Below are 17,862 nucleotides of genomic sequence, written 5' to 3'. Positions count from 1 at the left end.
TCCTATTGTTCAGCTCCTCTCACGTCACCCTTCACCTTTGGAGCAGAAATGGAGCCCCTGCCACTTGTCTGCTCTCATGAATGCCCTGTGCACCCCCAGACCCTTAGGTCTCTGCCATGTCAGCCCCCATCTTTGCTTGGGCACATTCTGGAGAAGTCATGGAGTCTTGTTGATCAAGTACAAGGTCCAGGCAAACTTGTTAACTTCTCCATGGCCCCCAATAATGCCAGAAAAGCCTCATACGCATCTCTTGCGGACACCCTATGGTCACTCCTCGTGTTTCTATTCCAAATACCGCCCCAGCTATAAACCCTCACCTCTTAGAGGTGAGCTAGATTTGACTTTTGTACCTAGATCAAGGTCCCACCTGAAGAAGCCATTTTATCTATCCTAACCTTAGATCACAAAGTTGGTCTTTACATTCATTTCCCCATCTGACCCAAGGTGGAAGCATCCCCCATCCTTTTTCACAACTATCTCCTCTACTTGCCCTCATTGGGGATCTTCCTCTACAAATTGCTCCCCAATGCCATCTTTCTCTTATGTATTTACTGATTTAAATGTGCTTGCCTTCTGCTGAAAACCTCCAGGGGATCTCTGACTACCACTGACATTTCCTCTTCCTTTCACTGACAAAGGAAGGACAAAGTCAAGTCCTTTAACCTCTCTGAGTCTCAATGTCCTGCTAGGTAAAATGGGGGTAATCATGCCTATCTTCTTGTCTCCCACCATTTGTCAGCATGAATCCTGATCTATTGGTTTTATAAGGATTAAATGGAATCAAGTACTTTGAAGCTGTTAGCACAGTGCCTGGTATGTAGGAGACATGATAAATTATGTGTATAAACAATATGCGAGGCACTATTTATTACTAAATGCTACAACTGCTCTACTCTTTGATCATTCCTTTTACAACCCAGGAATGCAGTATTTTAAGTGTGACCACCAGAGGTCCGTGAACCTGTACCTTTCTTCGCTGAGAGAGAACTGCACCATCACCGCGTATCCCTGTGACTCCTACCGGGATTATAGGAACGGCAAGTGTGTCAACTGTGGCATATCACAGACGGAGTCCTGCCCCCTTCTGGGTAAGTCCAGCACGCAGTTTCCCACTCTGATTAACAAAGAGCTAATTTCTGGTAGAATCCTAGCACCATTTTACCATCTAAAAATGGGCCTGAAAATCCTGTGCTTTTAAAAAACTTACTTAGTTTTTTCTAGCCAATTTGTTCTGTGAGGTACTCTGGGGTCTCCTAATAATAAAAAATGTTAGAAAGGCAATCTAAATGGGATTTCATCCAGAAGGTAGTGCCACATCCCTGGACACTTTATTCTAGCAAGGAAAAGAAGGTTCCAGAAGAGTTTCCAAGCTCACCCAGGCAGTCACCTTATGTAGTCTGCTCCTGTGGGGACAGGAGCACCCTCTCCAGGCACACAACCTCTCTGCTGGGGGAGGGTTTGGCAAAGCAACCCCTCTAACAAATTGTGTCTGTAAATGCCCTCATGCCACACTCTGGTGCTGTGTGCATGGACACATACCGGGGTGGGTTGGGGAAACAGACACCGTGGAGACTGCTTGGATATTTGCTAAGGGTTAGTGGAAATATTCCGGGTGGTGGAGACTTTGCAACTGGATGGTCATGAGAATTCTCTAATTGTACCCAAAAGAAAGACTCAAGTTAACATCAGGGCATGCTATAGACAAGGGGTTCTCAGACTTGACTGTGCATTTGAATCATCTATGGAGCTTTTAAAAAATACTGATGCCTTGGTTCCACTCCAGATCAGTTAAGTCAGAATGTGGAGGCCACTCCCTAGTAGTGGGAACAGAGGAGAGAGAGAGGCCCCAGGGATGGCGCCCAGCCTCATTCCTGTAGGCACATCACGAAGGAGGACGTTTCCCTGCCTGTTGACAGAGTAACACAGCAATTTCAAGTTCTCTGCACTTCAGGGGCCCAAGCACAGTTCTTCAAGAAAGCACATCGCTTTCCAAAAGTGATGCTGTTCTAGGTATAAACCTGAATCTGTTTAAAATAATCTAGAAAATGAATTGTTGGAAAATATCAGTGCTATTTTTAGTCTACCCAGTGTGTGTCACTCCCCACAATCCTACCCCTGCTACTGAGGACCAGGGCTGGTGATGTAATGTCAATAGATAGGGGGAAAAGCCACTGGAGGGTCCTTTGGCAAGTGGGTACGAGGGGGATTGTCTCAATGATGGTGGCAGTCAAACCTGCTGTTCTCACTATCTCCTCCATTGCTTTTACATTTATATAATACATGTTAATGTTACACTTTTCTGACTTATTTTATAGGCTACTATGCTGATAATTGGAAAGACTATTTAAGGGAGCGGGATCCTCCTATGACTAAAGCGTTCTTTGACACAGCTGAGGAGAAACCCTTCTGCAGTGAGTGGTGAATGTGCTTGCTTGCTGTTGCCCAGCTCTTTTATTTTTGGAATGGCTGAGTCTCAGCTTCCTGGCTACTTCTTGGCAAATGAAGGCCATGGTGAAGCATGGACTTTGGAGTTGGAAGGATCTAGGTTGAATCCTGACTCTCCTACATAATAGCTGTGTGACCAAGACATTTAACCTCTCTGAGTCTCAATGTCCTGCTTGGTAAAAGGGGGATAATCATGCCTATCTTCTGAGTTATAAGGATTAAAATCTCAACAAATCATAGTTGTTAGCTTCACTGGATGGCCATTCTAATCACTAAGATCTTCCAGAAAATTTGCTTGAGCCCCAAGAGACGTGAAATTGTGGTTAGGAAAAATCAGGTGTCAGCCACATCTATGGGCCAGTTCCAGCTCCAAAACTAAAACAATGACCTTCTAAAGACATTGAGAGGTTGGGTATTCAAGATGGGAGCTAAATAGGGCAGCAGATGATCAGATGCCCCAGGAAGCAAGTAGGAATTTTCCTGGGCAGATGTACATCTTACAATCTTATCCCCCTTTTCACTTTTCTTGGGAGCAACCTTTATAAAAGAGGTTGCAGATCACCAGGTTTCCCTCCTCCTCTGGAGGCATGAGTGGCAGCCCAGGGTTTGGTGTCTGCCCAATCCAAATGGGGCAAGCCCCTGAGTAATAATGGGCCATGAAATGGCAACCCCATGGCTGACCTTATTCCCTAGTGGGACTGTCATTTCCCTGAGCCTCTTTCCCCTTCTCTGCAAGTCTGACCAAGAGATGGCAAGTCTGACTATCATGGTGGGATCCCCATCTTCCCAGAGCGTCCTTGACCTTGGGGAGCAGAGAGTAGGGAGGAAGAATAGTTCTCTGGATACGTTATGTGCTCTTGTTTATCCAGTAGGAATTAATGAATATCCATAGGTATTACTGCTGGGATTACAAAGAGGAATAACTATCCCTTCCTAGTTATCGTTGTAGTATATTTTAGCTTTTTTAAAAACCCCACAAGACATTATACAGGCAATATTTGTATAGATGTACACATATGTTTACCACTTTTTGGTTATCATTTTTCTTGCATTTTGTAAATAGAGTAAAGTGTGTTAACTGATGATGAGAGAATACCAGAGCATGATAAGAACGCTGAGAGGGACCTGACTTAGTCTGAGGGTCAGTGAAGCCCTTCTGGAGGGAATGCATTCAGCTGGAACCTGAAGGATGAATTGGCAAAGGGGGCAAAGTAAGAGTGTCCAAGTTGGGGAAAGGCCCAGAAGCAAGAGAGAGCATGGCAGTGCAGGTGGTGTGGCATGACTGGGGAAGAGATGAGGGAGGCTGGGTAGGCTGGTGGACATGGCCCAGATTGAGGAAGACCTTGACAGCTGTGGAGGGTCTCTACATGGCCCCCTATTTGGTTTATTCTAAAATGGGCAGGGATTGAAGTGAACCAATCATACTTGGCAGTAGGCCATGAGATTTCAGTCGATAAGGTGGAAACACTGATCCAAGAGTGATGCCTACACGTGGCAACTGCATACCACTGAGTTCTGCCATCACTCAGGCCATCTTTACCAAAGAGAATAGAAAAAAATATTAGAAAATTCTGCCCTGGACCTTTGCAGAAAAACTAGAGGAAGAGAAGAGGAGACTCAGTTATTAGGGAGGTTGGGTTTTTACGAATTGAACCTTCAGGAAAGCAGTTGGTAATATTCTTCTCTTACCATGTTCTCTCCCTGTTTTGTAGTATATCATTACTTTGTGGATATTATAACTTGGAACAAGAACACAAGAAGAGGATCCATTACAATCAAATTGAGAGACAAAGCTGGAAACACCACAGAATCCAAAATCGATCAGTAAGTTGGGCTGGGATTCTTTACAGCTTGCTATTTCTTTTTTTGCTCAGAAAAATTAAATCCCAAACATATCTACTTTTTAATTATAGGTCTGTATGTGTCTTTGTCCTATAAAATATATAAAGGGATATATTGCTTAGTTACTCCTTGTGGCTCTTGATCTTTCAGGCTCTTTACAAATGGAATTGGTACAGGAATCTTTTTCCTTCTTCCTTCTTTCTTTCCTTCCCTCCCTCTCTTGCTCCTTTCCTTCCTTCCTTCCTTCCTTCCTTCCTTCTCCCTCTCCCTCCTTTCCTCTCTCCTCCTTCTTCCTTTGCGTAAACATTTAATTTCAAAAGTCATCCCTGCTAGCTATAAATGATTTAAACAGTAAAGAAGTATGTTACATAAAAGCACAAACCTTGCCCCATCCCAACAATCCCATGCCCAAAGGCACCCACTCACATACACACGTTCCTATTCTTTTCTGAGCTCATAATATACATATATACATAAAACATATATATATACACCTCTGAAACTCAGAAAATCTAATTTGCAATAGAAAATTGGAAACTCCCTAAAAATCCATTGATGGAGAAATTGTTAGTTCCCCTATAATAAAATAGTATTCAAACATTGAAGTTATTTATAAAACATATTAAATGAAAAGCTTATAATGTACTAAGTGAAAAAATGCAGGATATAAAATTATATAAAGTATAAAATTAGCTCAACACTGTAAAAATAATGAAAAAGAAACATGCCAAAATATGTTAGATTGCCCCTTGGGTGGTAGGAATATGAGTGCTTTTTAAACTTTCTCTTTACTTTTCAATTTGCTGTGCTGTTGTATATATATAGTTTTAAAATAACGAATAATTTTTTTAATCTGTTACTTCTATAATCAGGAAAAAGGGGGAAAAAACGCAAACCCTTTAGTGTAAGCAAAGGAATTTGAGGCTCCTTTCATTCATTTACTTAGGAGATGTTTCCTGGGTCCTATTATCTACTAGACACTTGGGTTGTCTCTTGGCCTCATCCATAGAGTACCATGTAGATTGTCATCTGAAACTGGCAATCGCCTTCTGGGCTCACTGTGTAGATAAATAGGGAAGGTGTGGGTGTGGGGTTTGGAAGTGACTTTTTTTTTTTTTTTGGCTGCACCGCACGGTTTGTGGGATCTTAGTTCCCTGACCAGGGATTGAACCCAGGCCCTCAGCAGTGAAAGCGCAGAGTCCTAACCACTGGACCGCCAGGGAATTCCCTGGAAATGACTTTTTAAAATGCATCCCTGGATCATAATAATAACAGCCTTTGTTTATTGAATCAAGCACATTACAGACATTGGTTAATGTAATTCTCACTAAAACCCTGTGAAGTGGTATTACCATCCCTATTTTTTTTAATTTATTTATTTTTATTTGTGGCTGTGTTGTGTCTTTGTTGCCGTGCGCGGGCTTCTCATTGCGATGGCTTCTCCTGTTGTGGAGCAAGGGCTCTAGGCGCGTGGGCTCAGTAGTTGTGGCTCGCAGGCTTCAGTAGTTGTGGCTCTCAGGCACTAGAGCACAGGCTCATTAGTTGTGGTGCATGGGCTTAGTTGCTCCGCGGCATGTGGGATCTTCCTGGACTAGGGCTCGAACCCGTGTCCCCTGCATTGGCAGGCGGATTCTTAACCACTGCGCCACCAGGGAAGCCCCTATCATCCCTATTTTATAAATGAGGAAACTGAGGCTCACAGAGGGCAAGTGGTTTGGCTAATATCACACTCCCTTCAGCGCCGATGTCCCCAAACCCATAGTGGGGCAGCATTTTCAGGGAGGGAACCACTAAGGGGCCGCATCCTGAGAAACCAGCCTCAGGTAGTTTATAGGCATCAATGAGGAAGGTGGGCAGAGACCTCATCTGGAGAGTCCAAGAAACAGCAGGGGAGATTGTGCAGTTATATGAGGAGCACTCACTAAGCAAAATTTGGGTATTCGTGCCAATATTTGGTTACATATTTGCTTTACATATGTCTTAGAAATTTGAATTTCATATAGCGAATTTCTCCCAAGTAGGAATTCCTAAAGTTGGAGGCTTGTTTCTTGTTTCTTGATTAAGATAGAGACCTTAACATCTTTATTTATTTATTTATTTATTTTGTGGTATGCGGGCCTCTCACTATTGTGGCTCCACGGCATGTGGGATCTTCCCGGACCGGGGCACGAACCCGTGTCCCCTGCATCGGCAGGCGGACTCTCAACCACTGCGCCACCAGGGAAGCCCAACATCTTTATTTTAGTCATGCTTAGTCATTCCTATTTTAGTCATGTTTGTGAAAAAGTCATCACCGATCAGAGAATATATGGGAGAAAAGGAAATAGTTGTTCTATTTCATGGTAAGATTATGGATACTTTTCTCTTTTTTGCCAGGTAAACTTTAACATTTTAGTATTTAGTATTTTTATGATTTAAGAAAATGGAAATAATAATATTAGAATATGTACCCTGAGCTTATTCAGTCTTATCAGTCTATGGGTTACAAATGAAGTCACATTCAAGGATATTATCTGCCTGTTGACTCTCCCTGTATATGTGTTTTAGATATATTTCTTTTTTTAACCTTAAAAAAATTGAGATACAATTCACATACCATAAAATTCACCGTTTTAAAGTTTATAATTCAGGGGTTTTTAGTATATTTACAAAATGTGAAACCATCAGTACTATCTAATTTCAGAACATTTTTGTCATCTCAAAAAGAAACCCCATACTTATTAGTAGTAATTCCCCATTCCTCCCTCCTGTCCAGCCCCTGCCAACCACTAATTTGCTTTCTGTCTCTATAGATGTACCTATTCTGGGCATGTCATATAAATGGAATCATACAATATGTGGTCTTTTGTGTCTGGCTTTCTTTAAAATTTTTATTTATTTATTAATTTATGGCTGTGTTGGGTCTTCGTTGTTGCACGTGGGCTTTCTCTAGTTGCAGCGAGCGGGGGCTACTCTTCATGGAGGTGCACGGGCTTCTCATTGTCGTGGCTTCTCTTTTTTTTTTTTTTGCGGTACACGGGCCTCTCACTGTTGTGGCCTCTCCTGTTGTGGAGCACAGGCTCCGGACGCACAGGCTCAGCGGCCATGGCTCACAGGCCCAGCCGCTCCGCGGCATGTGGGATCTTCCCGGATCGGGCACGAACCCGTGTCCCCTGCATCGGCAGGCGGACCCCCAACCACTGCGCCACCAGGGAAGCCCTGTCGTGGCTTCTCTTGTTGTGGAGCACAGGCTCTAGGCACGCGGGCTTCAGTAGTTGTGGCATGTGGGCTCAGTAGTTGTGGCTCACGGGCTCTAGAGTGCAGGCTCAGTAGTTGTGGCACACAGGCTTAGTTGCTCTGCGGCATGTGGGATCTTCCTGGACCAGGGATCAAACCCGTGTCCCCTGCATTGGCAGGTGGATTCTTAACCACTGCACCACCAGGGAAGCCCTTGTGTCTGGCTTTTTTTTTGATTTGCATGTTTTCAAGATTCATCCATGTGTAGCAATCAGTACTTCGTTCCTTTTTATGGCTGAATAATATTCCATCGTGTGAATATTCTACATTGTATTTTGATCCACTTACCTCTGGCCCAGATGCACCACTGTGCTCACACATACCACATTTTAAATATCCATTCACCAGTTGATGGATATTTGGGTTTTTTCTACTTTTTGGCTATTATGAATAATGCTACTATGAACGTATATGTACACGTTTTTGTGTGGACATATGCTTTCATTTCTCTTGGGTATATACCTAGGAATGGAATTTCTGGATCATAGAGGACTTTGTATTTAACCTTTTTAAGGAACTCCCTGCCAAGTTGTTTTCCAAAAGTACTGCACCATTTTACATTCCCTCCAGCGATGTATGAGAGTTCCAGTTTCTTCACATCCTTGCCAACACTGTTATTGTCAGTCTTTAAAAGTTGTTTTTTCTTTTTAATCATGATAAAGAAGCATATGATAAAAAACCCCATAAAGTTTACCATCTTAATCATGTTTAAGTATAAGTTCATTAGTAAGTATATTCACATTGTTGTGAAACAGCTCTCCAGAACTTTTTCATCTTGCAAAATCTGAAACTCTATATCTATTAAATAACAATTCCCATTTCCCCCACTCCCTATCCCCTAACAACCACTATTCCACTGTTTTTATGAATTTGACTAATATAGATACATCATATGAGTAGAAACATACAGTATTTGTCTTTTTGTGATTGACTTATTTCACCTAGCATAATGTCCTCAAGTTTTGTCCATGTTATAGCATGTGACAGGATTTCTTTCCTTTTTAAGACTGAATAATATTCCATTGTGTGTATATATCACATTTTGATTATCCATTCATACATGTCTATCTTTTGTTACAGCCATTCTTGTGGGCATTACATGATATCTCACTGTGGTTTTGATTTGTAATTTCCTAATGATTAATGATGCTGAGTATCTTTCATATACTTGTAGACCATTTGTAGAGCTTTTTGGAGAAATGTCTATTCAGATCCCTTAGCCATTTCTTTTCCTTTTAAACAGACTTTATTTATTTATTTATTTATTTATTTATTTATTTATTTATTTATTTATTTTGTGGTACGCGGGCCTCTCACTGTTGTGGCCTCTCCCATTGCGGAGCACAGGCTCCAGACGCGCAGGCTCAGCGGCCATGGCTCACGGGCCCAGCCGCTCCGCGGCATGTGGGATCCTCCCGGATCGGGGCACGAACCCGTGTCCCCTGCATCAGCAGGCAGACTCTCAACCACTGCGCCGCCAGGGAAGCCCTTTGGTAGGTTTTAATCGTTCCAATCTTTTGCTTTTTTCTGTTTCTTTTTGCCGTATACAATCTGGGTCCCATCAGGGTCTGGTGCAGCGGGGAGGCGGCTGCCTGCTCCCTGCCTGCAGGGCAGGGGTGCCCCGGGCACGCGGCTCCGCTGGGAAGGTCGCTTTGGTGGTCCCATGTCCCAGCACTCAGTCCTGCGGGCCTCCCCACTCTCACCCAGCCCGGGCAGGAGGTGCCCCTTCCCTGCAGCTGCTGCGCAGGCGCTGTGTGGACCCGGCAGCTGCACTGCCCCACCAGCCAGGATCCATCCTCCGCCCGCAGCTGGCGGCCATAAAACCTGCAGCCCGCAGCTTCCCCCACCCCCCTTACAAATGCCTTTATTATTATTATAATTATTTCACTATGTGCGGAAATTCTTTGAGGATCTGAGGAGTAGATTTCTCCAGAAAGAGTTTGCGTTTGCCCGTCAAGTTACTGGAGATACCATCCGAGACCACTTTAATTTTTAAACTTGAGGTTTCTCAGACCACAAGTAATTTGAATTTAGCTGCTGACCCATGTGAAGGGCACTCAGCCCCCTAGCTCCTCACAGCGCTAAGACTCTAGGTGGGGGATTTTCTGTCACCTGAGGTGGTAGAGGTTGTTTACTTCAAATTCATGTTTAGTTCACTCTTCCCCCAAAGTTCTCCTATTCAACTTCCGACCTTGAGGGGTCCATAGACTTTGTTTCATGTCCTACTGCACTGCAAGGCCATGAAAATTGAAGCTCAAGGTTACAAAGTTTCAAAGAAGACCAACAAACGGTGATTTCAGGATTCCTATCTATTTGGATTTCTGCTTTCACATAGTTTGAGGGTTTCTCAGTATTCTTTCCTTTCTTCTTAGTTCAGTGCAATTTAAAAGGTTTTTAGTTTTGTTTTTTGTTGTCTGTAATTGTATCCACTATTATGAATGCTTTCAGGGTATTTAGTGCACCATACTGCCAGAACTCACAGTTCACTGGCTCTCACTCTATTTATTCTTTTTTATTTTTTTTTTGCGGTACGTGGGCCTCTCACTGTTGTGGCCTCTCCCGTTGCGGAGCACAGGCTCCGGACGCGCAGGCTCAGCGGCCATGGCTCACGGGCCCAGCCGCTCCGCGGCATGTGGGATCTTCCCGAACCGGGGCACGAACCCGTGTCCCCTGCATCGGCAGGCGGACTCTCAACCACTGCACCACCAGGGAAGCCCTCTATTTATTCTTGTATGAACCCAACGCTTGGTTAGTGCCTCCCCATGTATTTCCAGACATCCTTCTAGGAGGAAGAGAGCATCTTACCTCTACTCATGGACAACCCTGATCAGCTCCCGATCTCCTTTTTCTTCTCCCGCCTTCCTAGTACCCCCACTGGGTTCTGCCATCTGCAGGTGGCATCACCTTCTCCTGGAGTCCCTGCCCTTTCCTGATTCCATAGCTGCCCTTGGAGAAGTGGGAAGGGATCCCTTTTTCTCTTGCTACACTCTGATCATGAGAGGACCAGAGTGGTGCTGCTTATAACCCTTTTTGGTTAAACCACACCTTTCCTATTAGCTTTTTTTTTCTCTTTATTGTGGAAAATTAAAGTTTACAGAAAAGTTGCAATAGTACTAAGAGACTGTTCTTTTTCTGAACCATTCTACAGTAATTTCCAACATGCTGCCTCATCAACCCTAAGTATTTTAATGTGTATTTTCTACAAACGAGGATATTCTCCTACATAACTACAATTGACCATCAAAATAAGAGAAATAATATTGATACTACCGTCTGATCCTGAGACCCCATTCTAGTTTTACTAATTGTCCTGATAATGTCCTTTGTAGCAAAGGGATTCAATTCAGGATCACTGGCTGCATTTGGTTTTCCTGCTTCTTTAGTTTTCACTTTGGAACAGTTCTTCTGCCTTTCCTCGACTCTTTTGACTTTGACACGTTTGAAGACTACAGGTCAATTATTTTAGCATGTCTTCAGTTTGGGTTTGCCTGATGTTTCCTCACGATTAGATTCAAATCATGCATCTTTGGCAAAGACACCACAAAGGTGACGTAATGTTTGTCTCAGTGCATCCTATTAGGAGGCTCACAATTTCGATTGCTTCATTAATGTGGATCAAGTAATTAAAGTGATTTCTGCCAAGTTTCTCCACTTTAAGGTTACTGTTTTTCCCTTTGTAATTAACTAGTATTTTGTGAGTAGGTACTTTGAGACCATGTAAATGGTCTATTACTCCTCAAACTTTTACCCACTGGTTTTAATGTTTTGTGGTTGAATTATTACTCTGATGGCTGCCATATGGTGATTTTTCTAATTCAACATTTAGGAAAGGCATTTTTTTCTCATTTATTTATTCATTTATTTGTTTCATGTCCAAATATATCAATACAGACTCCCAGATTTTTATATTTTATCAATGGGGAATTATAATCAGTTACTATCATTATTTATTTATTTTGATATTCAAATTGTCCCAAATCTGGCCAGTGCCTTTTTTTAATGCATTTTTAATTGTGGTAAAAAAAATATAAGATTTACCATTTTAATCATTTTCAAGTGTATAATTCAGTAGCGTTAAGTATATTCACATTATTGTGAAACAGATCTCCAGAACTTTAAAAAATATATATTTATTTATTTGGCTGCACCAGGTCTTAGTTGCAGCACACGGGATCTTCTCTGTGGCATGTGGGATCTTTTTTTTAGTTGAGGCATGTGGGATCTAGTTCCCTGACCAGGGATCGAACCCAGGCCCCTTGCATTGGGAGTGTGGAGTCTTAACCACTGGACCACCAGGGAAGTCCTTCCAGAACTTTTTCATCTTGCAAAACTGAAACTCTATACCCATTAAGTAACAACATCCATTTCTCCCTTCCCCCACTCCCTGGCAACCACCATTCTACTTTCTATTTCTATGAATTTGACTACTTTAGATATGTCGTATAAGTGGAATCAAACAATATTTATCTTTTTGTGACTGGTTTATTTCATTTAGCATAATGTCCTCAAGGCTCATCCATGTTGTAGCATGTGACAGGATTTCCTTTCTTTTTAAGGCTGAATAATATTCCATTGTAGGTACAAATCGCATTGGTTTAATCCGTTCATCCACTGATGGACATTTGGGTTGCTTTCACCTCTTGTCTATTGTAATAATGCTGCTGTGAACATGGGTGTTCAAATATCTTTTGGAGACCCTGCTTTCAATACTTTTGAGTATATACCTAGAAGTAGAATTGCTGGATCATGTGGTTCTGTTTAAAATTTTTTTTTTTTTAATTTTTTGAGGCGCCTTCATACTGTTTGCCATAGTGGCGGTACCATTTTCAATTTTTCAATATCCTTGTCTACACTTGTTTTCTGTTTTTGTTGTTTTCACAGTAGCCACCCTAATGGGTGTGATTCTATATTCTTTTGAACATCTCCACCACTCTTTGAGTGTTTGCTTACTTTTGGCACACATGTTGTTCCAGGATCACTTTGTACTTTCCCTGCCCTAGCCCTGGAATCAACCATTTCTCCAGGCAGCCCTAGTTCCATTTTGTGGAGATGGTATTTAGAAACCAAAATTTGGGCAACCTTTTGGATTAGTTTTACTTGTGGCACTTCTGCTCTGCACAGTGAGGCTGGGGTGACAGGCACCTCCTCACCCCCATCCCGACCTCCAAACTAAGGATTCATTCCTAGAGAAAACATTTCTCCACAGCCTATTCTTGCAGCTCCCCAGAGGGACAGTACCCAGGTGAATCTCCCTAGTGGATACACCTTAGGCTCAATTTGGGATTCCAATTGTAGGAAACATCTCCACACACTTGAAAAAAAAAGTATTGGAACCTGGGTTGTAGCTGTTTTAAGGTTTCTCTTGAGGGCAGAACTGAAAATATATATGCTTAAGCACAACTTCTAAATTAGTATCTAGGGACTTCCCTGGTGGTCCAGTGGTTAAGACTCCACGCTCCCAATGCAGGGGGCCCGGGTTCGAACCCTGGTCAGGGAACTAGATCCCACATGCTGCAACTAAGAGCCCGCGTGCAGCAACGAAGATCCTGCGTGCCGCAAGTAAGACCCAGCACAGCCAAATAAGTAAATAAATATTTAAAAATAAATAAAAAAGAACTTATAGGGCTGCTTGCATTAAAAAAAAATAAGTTAGTATCTAGTGTGGCTAAAAATATACCTGTGCCTCTAGCAATGCAGTTTAATGGAAAGACCATAACTTTGAACTCAGCCAGAACTGGGTTTTAATCACTGCACTGCTACAGAGAAGCCCTGTGACCTGGGTGAGCTTTAGCTTTGCAAGCACCTGTTTCCTTGTTTGTAAAATGAAGACAATAATACCTTGCAGAATTTTTCAGGGGATTGGAGAAATGTGTCAAGAGATGAGGATGCCGTCTGGCCTATAGTAGGCAGCGCATACCTTTCCAATGTCACAGCATCTCATCAGTCCTGGGGTCAGCAGCTTCACTTATGCAGTCCCTTGGAATCCACTGGACTTTGCCCATGAAAGTCGGCTACTGCAGGCTATGGGGTCAAGTGGCTACTTGCTGATGAGTGATTTTGTAGGCTTCAAAACTGTTTTCTTTCATTGGTAATTCATATCCACTTAAAATATATTATTTCTTCCTTCCAGTGAACCCACAACATTTCAGAAATACCACCAAGTGAGTCTGCTTGCAAGATTCAATCAAGATCTGGATAAAGTGGCAGCCATTTCCTTGGTGTTCTCTACAGGCTCTGTAATAGGCCCAAGGTACAAGCTCAGGATTCTCCGAATGAAGTTAAGGTCACTTGCCCATCCAGAGAGGTGAGCTGAGGCAACGTCTGACAAGCCCCTGTTTTCCAAAGATGTTATTGGTTCCTGTCCAATCTGCTTGGTCTTACGTTTTAACAGGACTTCATCAATCATAATGAAAGAAGTGAGGGGTTTTCCAAAACTAGACTTGATAAAAATAAGTTGCCCAGTAATCCAAGAAAAATTTACTGGTATGCACTTAAAGACAAATGGTCCAATAATCCAAAGAAACAATGTCGTTATATGCTTAGAGTTACACAATTCCTCCCTAATCACTCTACCCACGCTGCTTGCAAACTGATAATTTGTTGTAGAAAAGAAACCCTCAGGGGCTTCCCTGGTGGCACAGTGGTTGAGAGTCTGCCTGCTAATGCAGAGGACACGGGTTCGAGCCCTGGGCTGGGAGGATCCCACATGCCGCGGAGCAACTAGGCCCGTGAGCCACAACTACTGAGCCTGCGCGTCTGGAGCCTGTGCTCCTCAACAAGAGAGGCCGCGATAGTGAGAGGCCCACGCACTGTGATGAAGAGTGGGCCCCGCTTGCCACAACTAGAGAAAGCCCTCGCGCAGAGACGAGGACCCAACACAGCAAAAATGAATGAATTAATTAATAAACTCCTACCCCCCCAAAAAGAAACCCTCATATAATTTGGCCAATTGATAAAACACAGCCTAGCATTAAAAAAGGTACAGAAAATTTGGAATATTTTATTCTATTGATACAGGATACAACTACTATATTAATGTTAAATTTGATAACTGCACTGAGAATGTGCTTGTTCTTAGGAAATACACACTGAAGTATTAAGGGGTAAACAACCTATTCTCAATTGGTCCAGAAAAAATAAACTGCATGTGTGTGTGTAGAAAGAGAGACAGGCAGAGACAAAGAGGGGGAGAAAGAACAAAGCTGTGATGGTGTGTGTGTTTTGTGAGTAATGCCACTCCTACATATATTCCTAGTGTTCAATCTGTGGACAGAGACAGGAAATGATGTGAGCAGTTACTACTTTATGTTTATAAATCCCTTTTTCCTGAAGGTTTAGGATACCTCAAAACATTTAATAATACAAGTTTTTTCTTTTTTTCCTAAGAGGATAGTCATTACATCTTTTTTCTTTTTCTTTTTAATTATTTATTTTTGGCTGCATTGGGTCTTCGTTGCTGCGTGCGGGCTTTGTCTAGTTGCAGTAAGCGGGGGCTACTCTTTGTTGTGGTGTGCAGGCTTCTCATTGTGGTGGCTTCTCTTGTGGAGCACGGGCTCTAGAGTGCAGGCTCCGTAGTGGCGCATGGGCTTAGTTATTCCGCAGCATGTGGGATCTTCCTGGACCAGGGCTTGAACCCATGTCCCCTGCGATGGCAGGTGGATTCTTAACCACTGCGCCACCAGGGAAGTCCCTTTCTATTTGTTTTTAAACCTAGTTGAAGTTATATGGTAAATAAAATGTTACACCCTGATTTTTTTGCTGTTGTTGATGTGGCTTTGCTTATTTAGCACAAGCATTTCCCTAGAACATTAAAAATAATTGCTAAATAATTTTATATCTGAAAGAGATGATATAATTTACTCTACTAGAATGGGGTATTTTTCTTATTGTACTGACAAGCATATTTCATCTTATTTTCACAGGCCCCAGTTGTGTCGGTATGATCTTGTACTGATGGAAAATGTTGAAACAGTCTTCCAACCTATTCTTTGCCCAGAGTTGCAAATGTAACTGTTGCCAGGACACCAGGGTACCAGTAACATCAAGAATACTACAACTACAGGATTTTTAAAGCTTCACCTCGCCTTCTCCTCAAGGCATAAAAAGTACGGAATAACCAGGGGTTTTTTTGTTTTGTTTTTTTACAGTCATGTCCTGTGGATGTCATATTGCAAAATGTCAAGTCACCCTGGATTATGAAACGGTCCTGGGAAGGGAGCCCCTAAATAGGGCAAGTCAGAAATCGCCAGGCTCCTGACGGCGCAGCACCTTGTTAGGCCGTGTCCTGGGGCCTCATTTGTTCCGAACTGTCGATTCTGCTGCCTGTCACTTGGGCATTTCTGCCAATCACAGTGGCCAGCCAAGCATCTTAAGGGAAGGACTGGCTGGAGACATCACTCTGGACTCGACCCCATGTTCCCTGTGCCAGATCCCTCCAGGCTCTGCACAGAGAGGGAATGGCTTCCTGCCTTGTTTAAAGTGGGGCTGGTGCAGGAGGAGGTGGGGACAGACCAACAGCCAAGAAGGCAGCTGCTGGGACTAGTGGATGAGGGAAGAAGAGCAGATGAAGCAGTGGGGCAGCCTTGCTCACAGGGACAAGGGATAGAGTGAGAGGCAGGAGAGAAAAAGCCGAGCTTGTTTTTCACTTAAGGTGAAGAAGCATCACTTTACATGCAACCCTCATTTTAAGCAATACTTAAGCAATGTTTTTTCTTTATTACCAATGTAATCTGTACTTACTGAAGGAAATTTCAAAAATGCACAGATGCAAAATGAAAATATGCCATCCATAATCTCACCTGTTAGAGGTAATTAATGTTAACCTTTTGGAGCGATGCTAAATAACTTGTTTTGCCAACATGTGAATTCAAAGCACTAACCTGTTTGCTCTTGGAGCACCTGAAGCTTCCAGTTTGAGGAATTCTCAGGCTTCCCTAGGAAGAGGTGCGATCCATGAATCTGAAATGACAACAGCAGCCAAGTCAAGAGGCCCTCCCAAGGGCCAAGGTCAGAGAGGTCAGAACCACTTGAGGTCAGATGCCCAGGGTGGAGACAGAGCCAAAGGGGTGGACACCACCCATCCCCCAGCTGTGGCCACTGCAGGAAGGTTCCTGGGATTCCTGAGTCATAGGTCCACTAACCTCCTCCCCATCCAAGTGACTGCTCTTCTACTGCTTTCTGTGTGGAGAGCCGTATTTTAAAGAAACAGACTCTCTGTTTCATAAATGATGGAACTCTGTAAATGTAATCCAGTGTGGCACACTTTATTTATACCTATATAGCAAATCCAGAGTCTATTCCACTTAAGTGAGGGATGCCTGCAGCGAATGTCTGAACAATAAAAGGAGTAAGTCTCAGCGATGCTCCTGCCCACTTGCACGTCTTTTCAGCCATCCTCCTTCCCACGTTTCCTCAGCAGTGGTGGATACAGAGATCCCGGTGCTGATAGGTCCTGATTTCTTTTTTAGAGTTTTATTGGTCCTGTATTTTGATTAGCACAGTCACTTCTTTGTGCTCTTTGCCTTCCTTGGTAAGCAGGGGATCAAAACAACATCAAGAAAATGCCAGGAATAGCATTTCTATCAATGTATAAGCTCCTCAGGCCAGTGGGTGTCTCTGAGCTTCTCCTGCTGGCGTCTCCTAGCACAGTGCCCGGCTCACTGGGGAGTGGGTGGGTGGGTGAACAAATAGATAAATGAAGGAGTAAAGGAAGGAAGTTTGTTGCCTGGAATGGAGGTGAATTCAATGCGTTTCATGTAACAGTGATCAGGTGAAATGAAGGCAGTTACAGGTGTGGCCACTCTCTTCTCACAATCTTTCTCCCAAGGCCCCTGGAACTTTTCTCTCTGTCTCTTGTTACCCTTGTCTCTCTTCCCTTCCTTTTGTCAGTGTATTTGTCTAAACACCCAACCCAAGATGCAATGAAACTGCAGCCTACCCTGTTCCCTCCTGTCTTCACCAATATTTCCCACTCCATGTTTGGACCTTAGCTGGATGGTCACTTCCTCAGGGGAGTCTTCCTGGCCCTCATTTCTCCACAGAGCCCACTGGACCTGTCCTTCCGTAGCACTGTTCACTGTTTTAGCTGCGGTTTTTTACATTTATGTGTATGATTATTTGATTACTGTCTGTCTGTCTGTCTTCTCCACTAGGCTGCTCTGCCAGGCAGAGGCCGTGTGCCTAGTGTGGTGCCTACAATGCAGTCTGTGCTCAGGAAATACTGATTAAATGAACACTCCCCATTATCTTGTGAGCCTTATGGAGCCATGTTCGGTTGTGAGGAAAGACCAGGCCTCCACC

General features: G+C 43.2%; 1 protein-coding gene across 3 annotated transcripts in view; it reads left to right on the top strand.

Annotated features, from left to right (window-relative positions):
• Positions 1-17,213, top strand: part of LIPH (lipase H) — a 42,923-nt gene extending 25,710 nt beyond the window's left edge. For all 3 annotated transcript variants that reach the window (XM_081235315.1, XM_081235314.1, XM_081235313.1), the window contains 5 exons: positions 921-1,088; positions 2,316-2,411; positions 4,158-4,269; positions 13,694-13,867; positions 15,486-17,213. In XM_081235315.1, coding sequence (XP_081091441.1) covers positions 921-1,088; positions 2,316-2,411; positions 4,158-4,269; positions 13,694-13,867; positions 15,486-15,573 — 638 coding nt within the window. In that variant the 3' untranslated portion in view covers positions 15,574-17,213. The remainder of the gene's footprint in view (positions 1-920; positions 1,089-2,315; positions 2,412-4,157; positions 4,270-13,693; positions 13,868-15,485) is intronic.
• The last annotated feature ends 649 nt before the right edge of the window (positions 17,214-17,862 follow it).

This window comes from Mesoplodon bidens (assembly GCF_964165515.1).
Source record: "Mesoplodon bidens genome assembly, chromosome: 5".
Classification (NCBI taxonomy): Eukaryota; Metazoa; Chordata; class Mammalia; order Artiodactyla; family Ziphiidae; genus Mesoplodon; species Mesoplodon bidens.
Note: the sequence above shows the minus strand (reverse complement) of the source record. Positions and strands in the feature narration are given on the sequence as shown.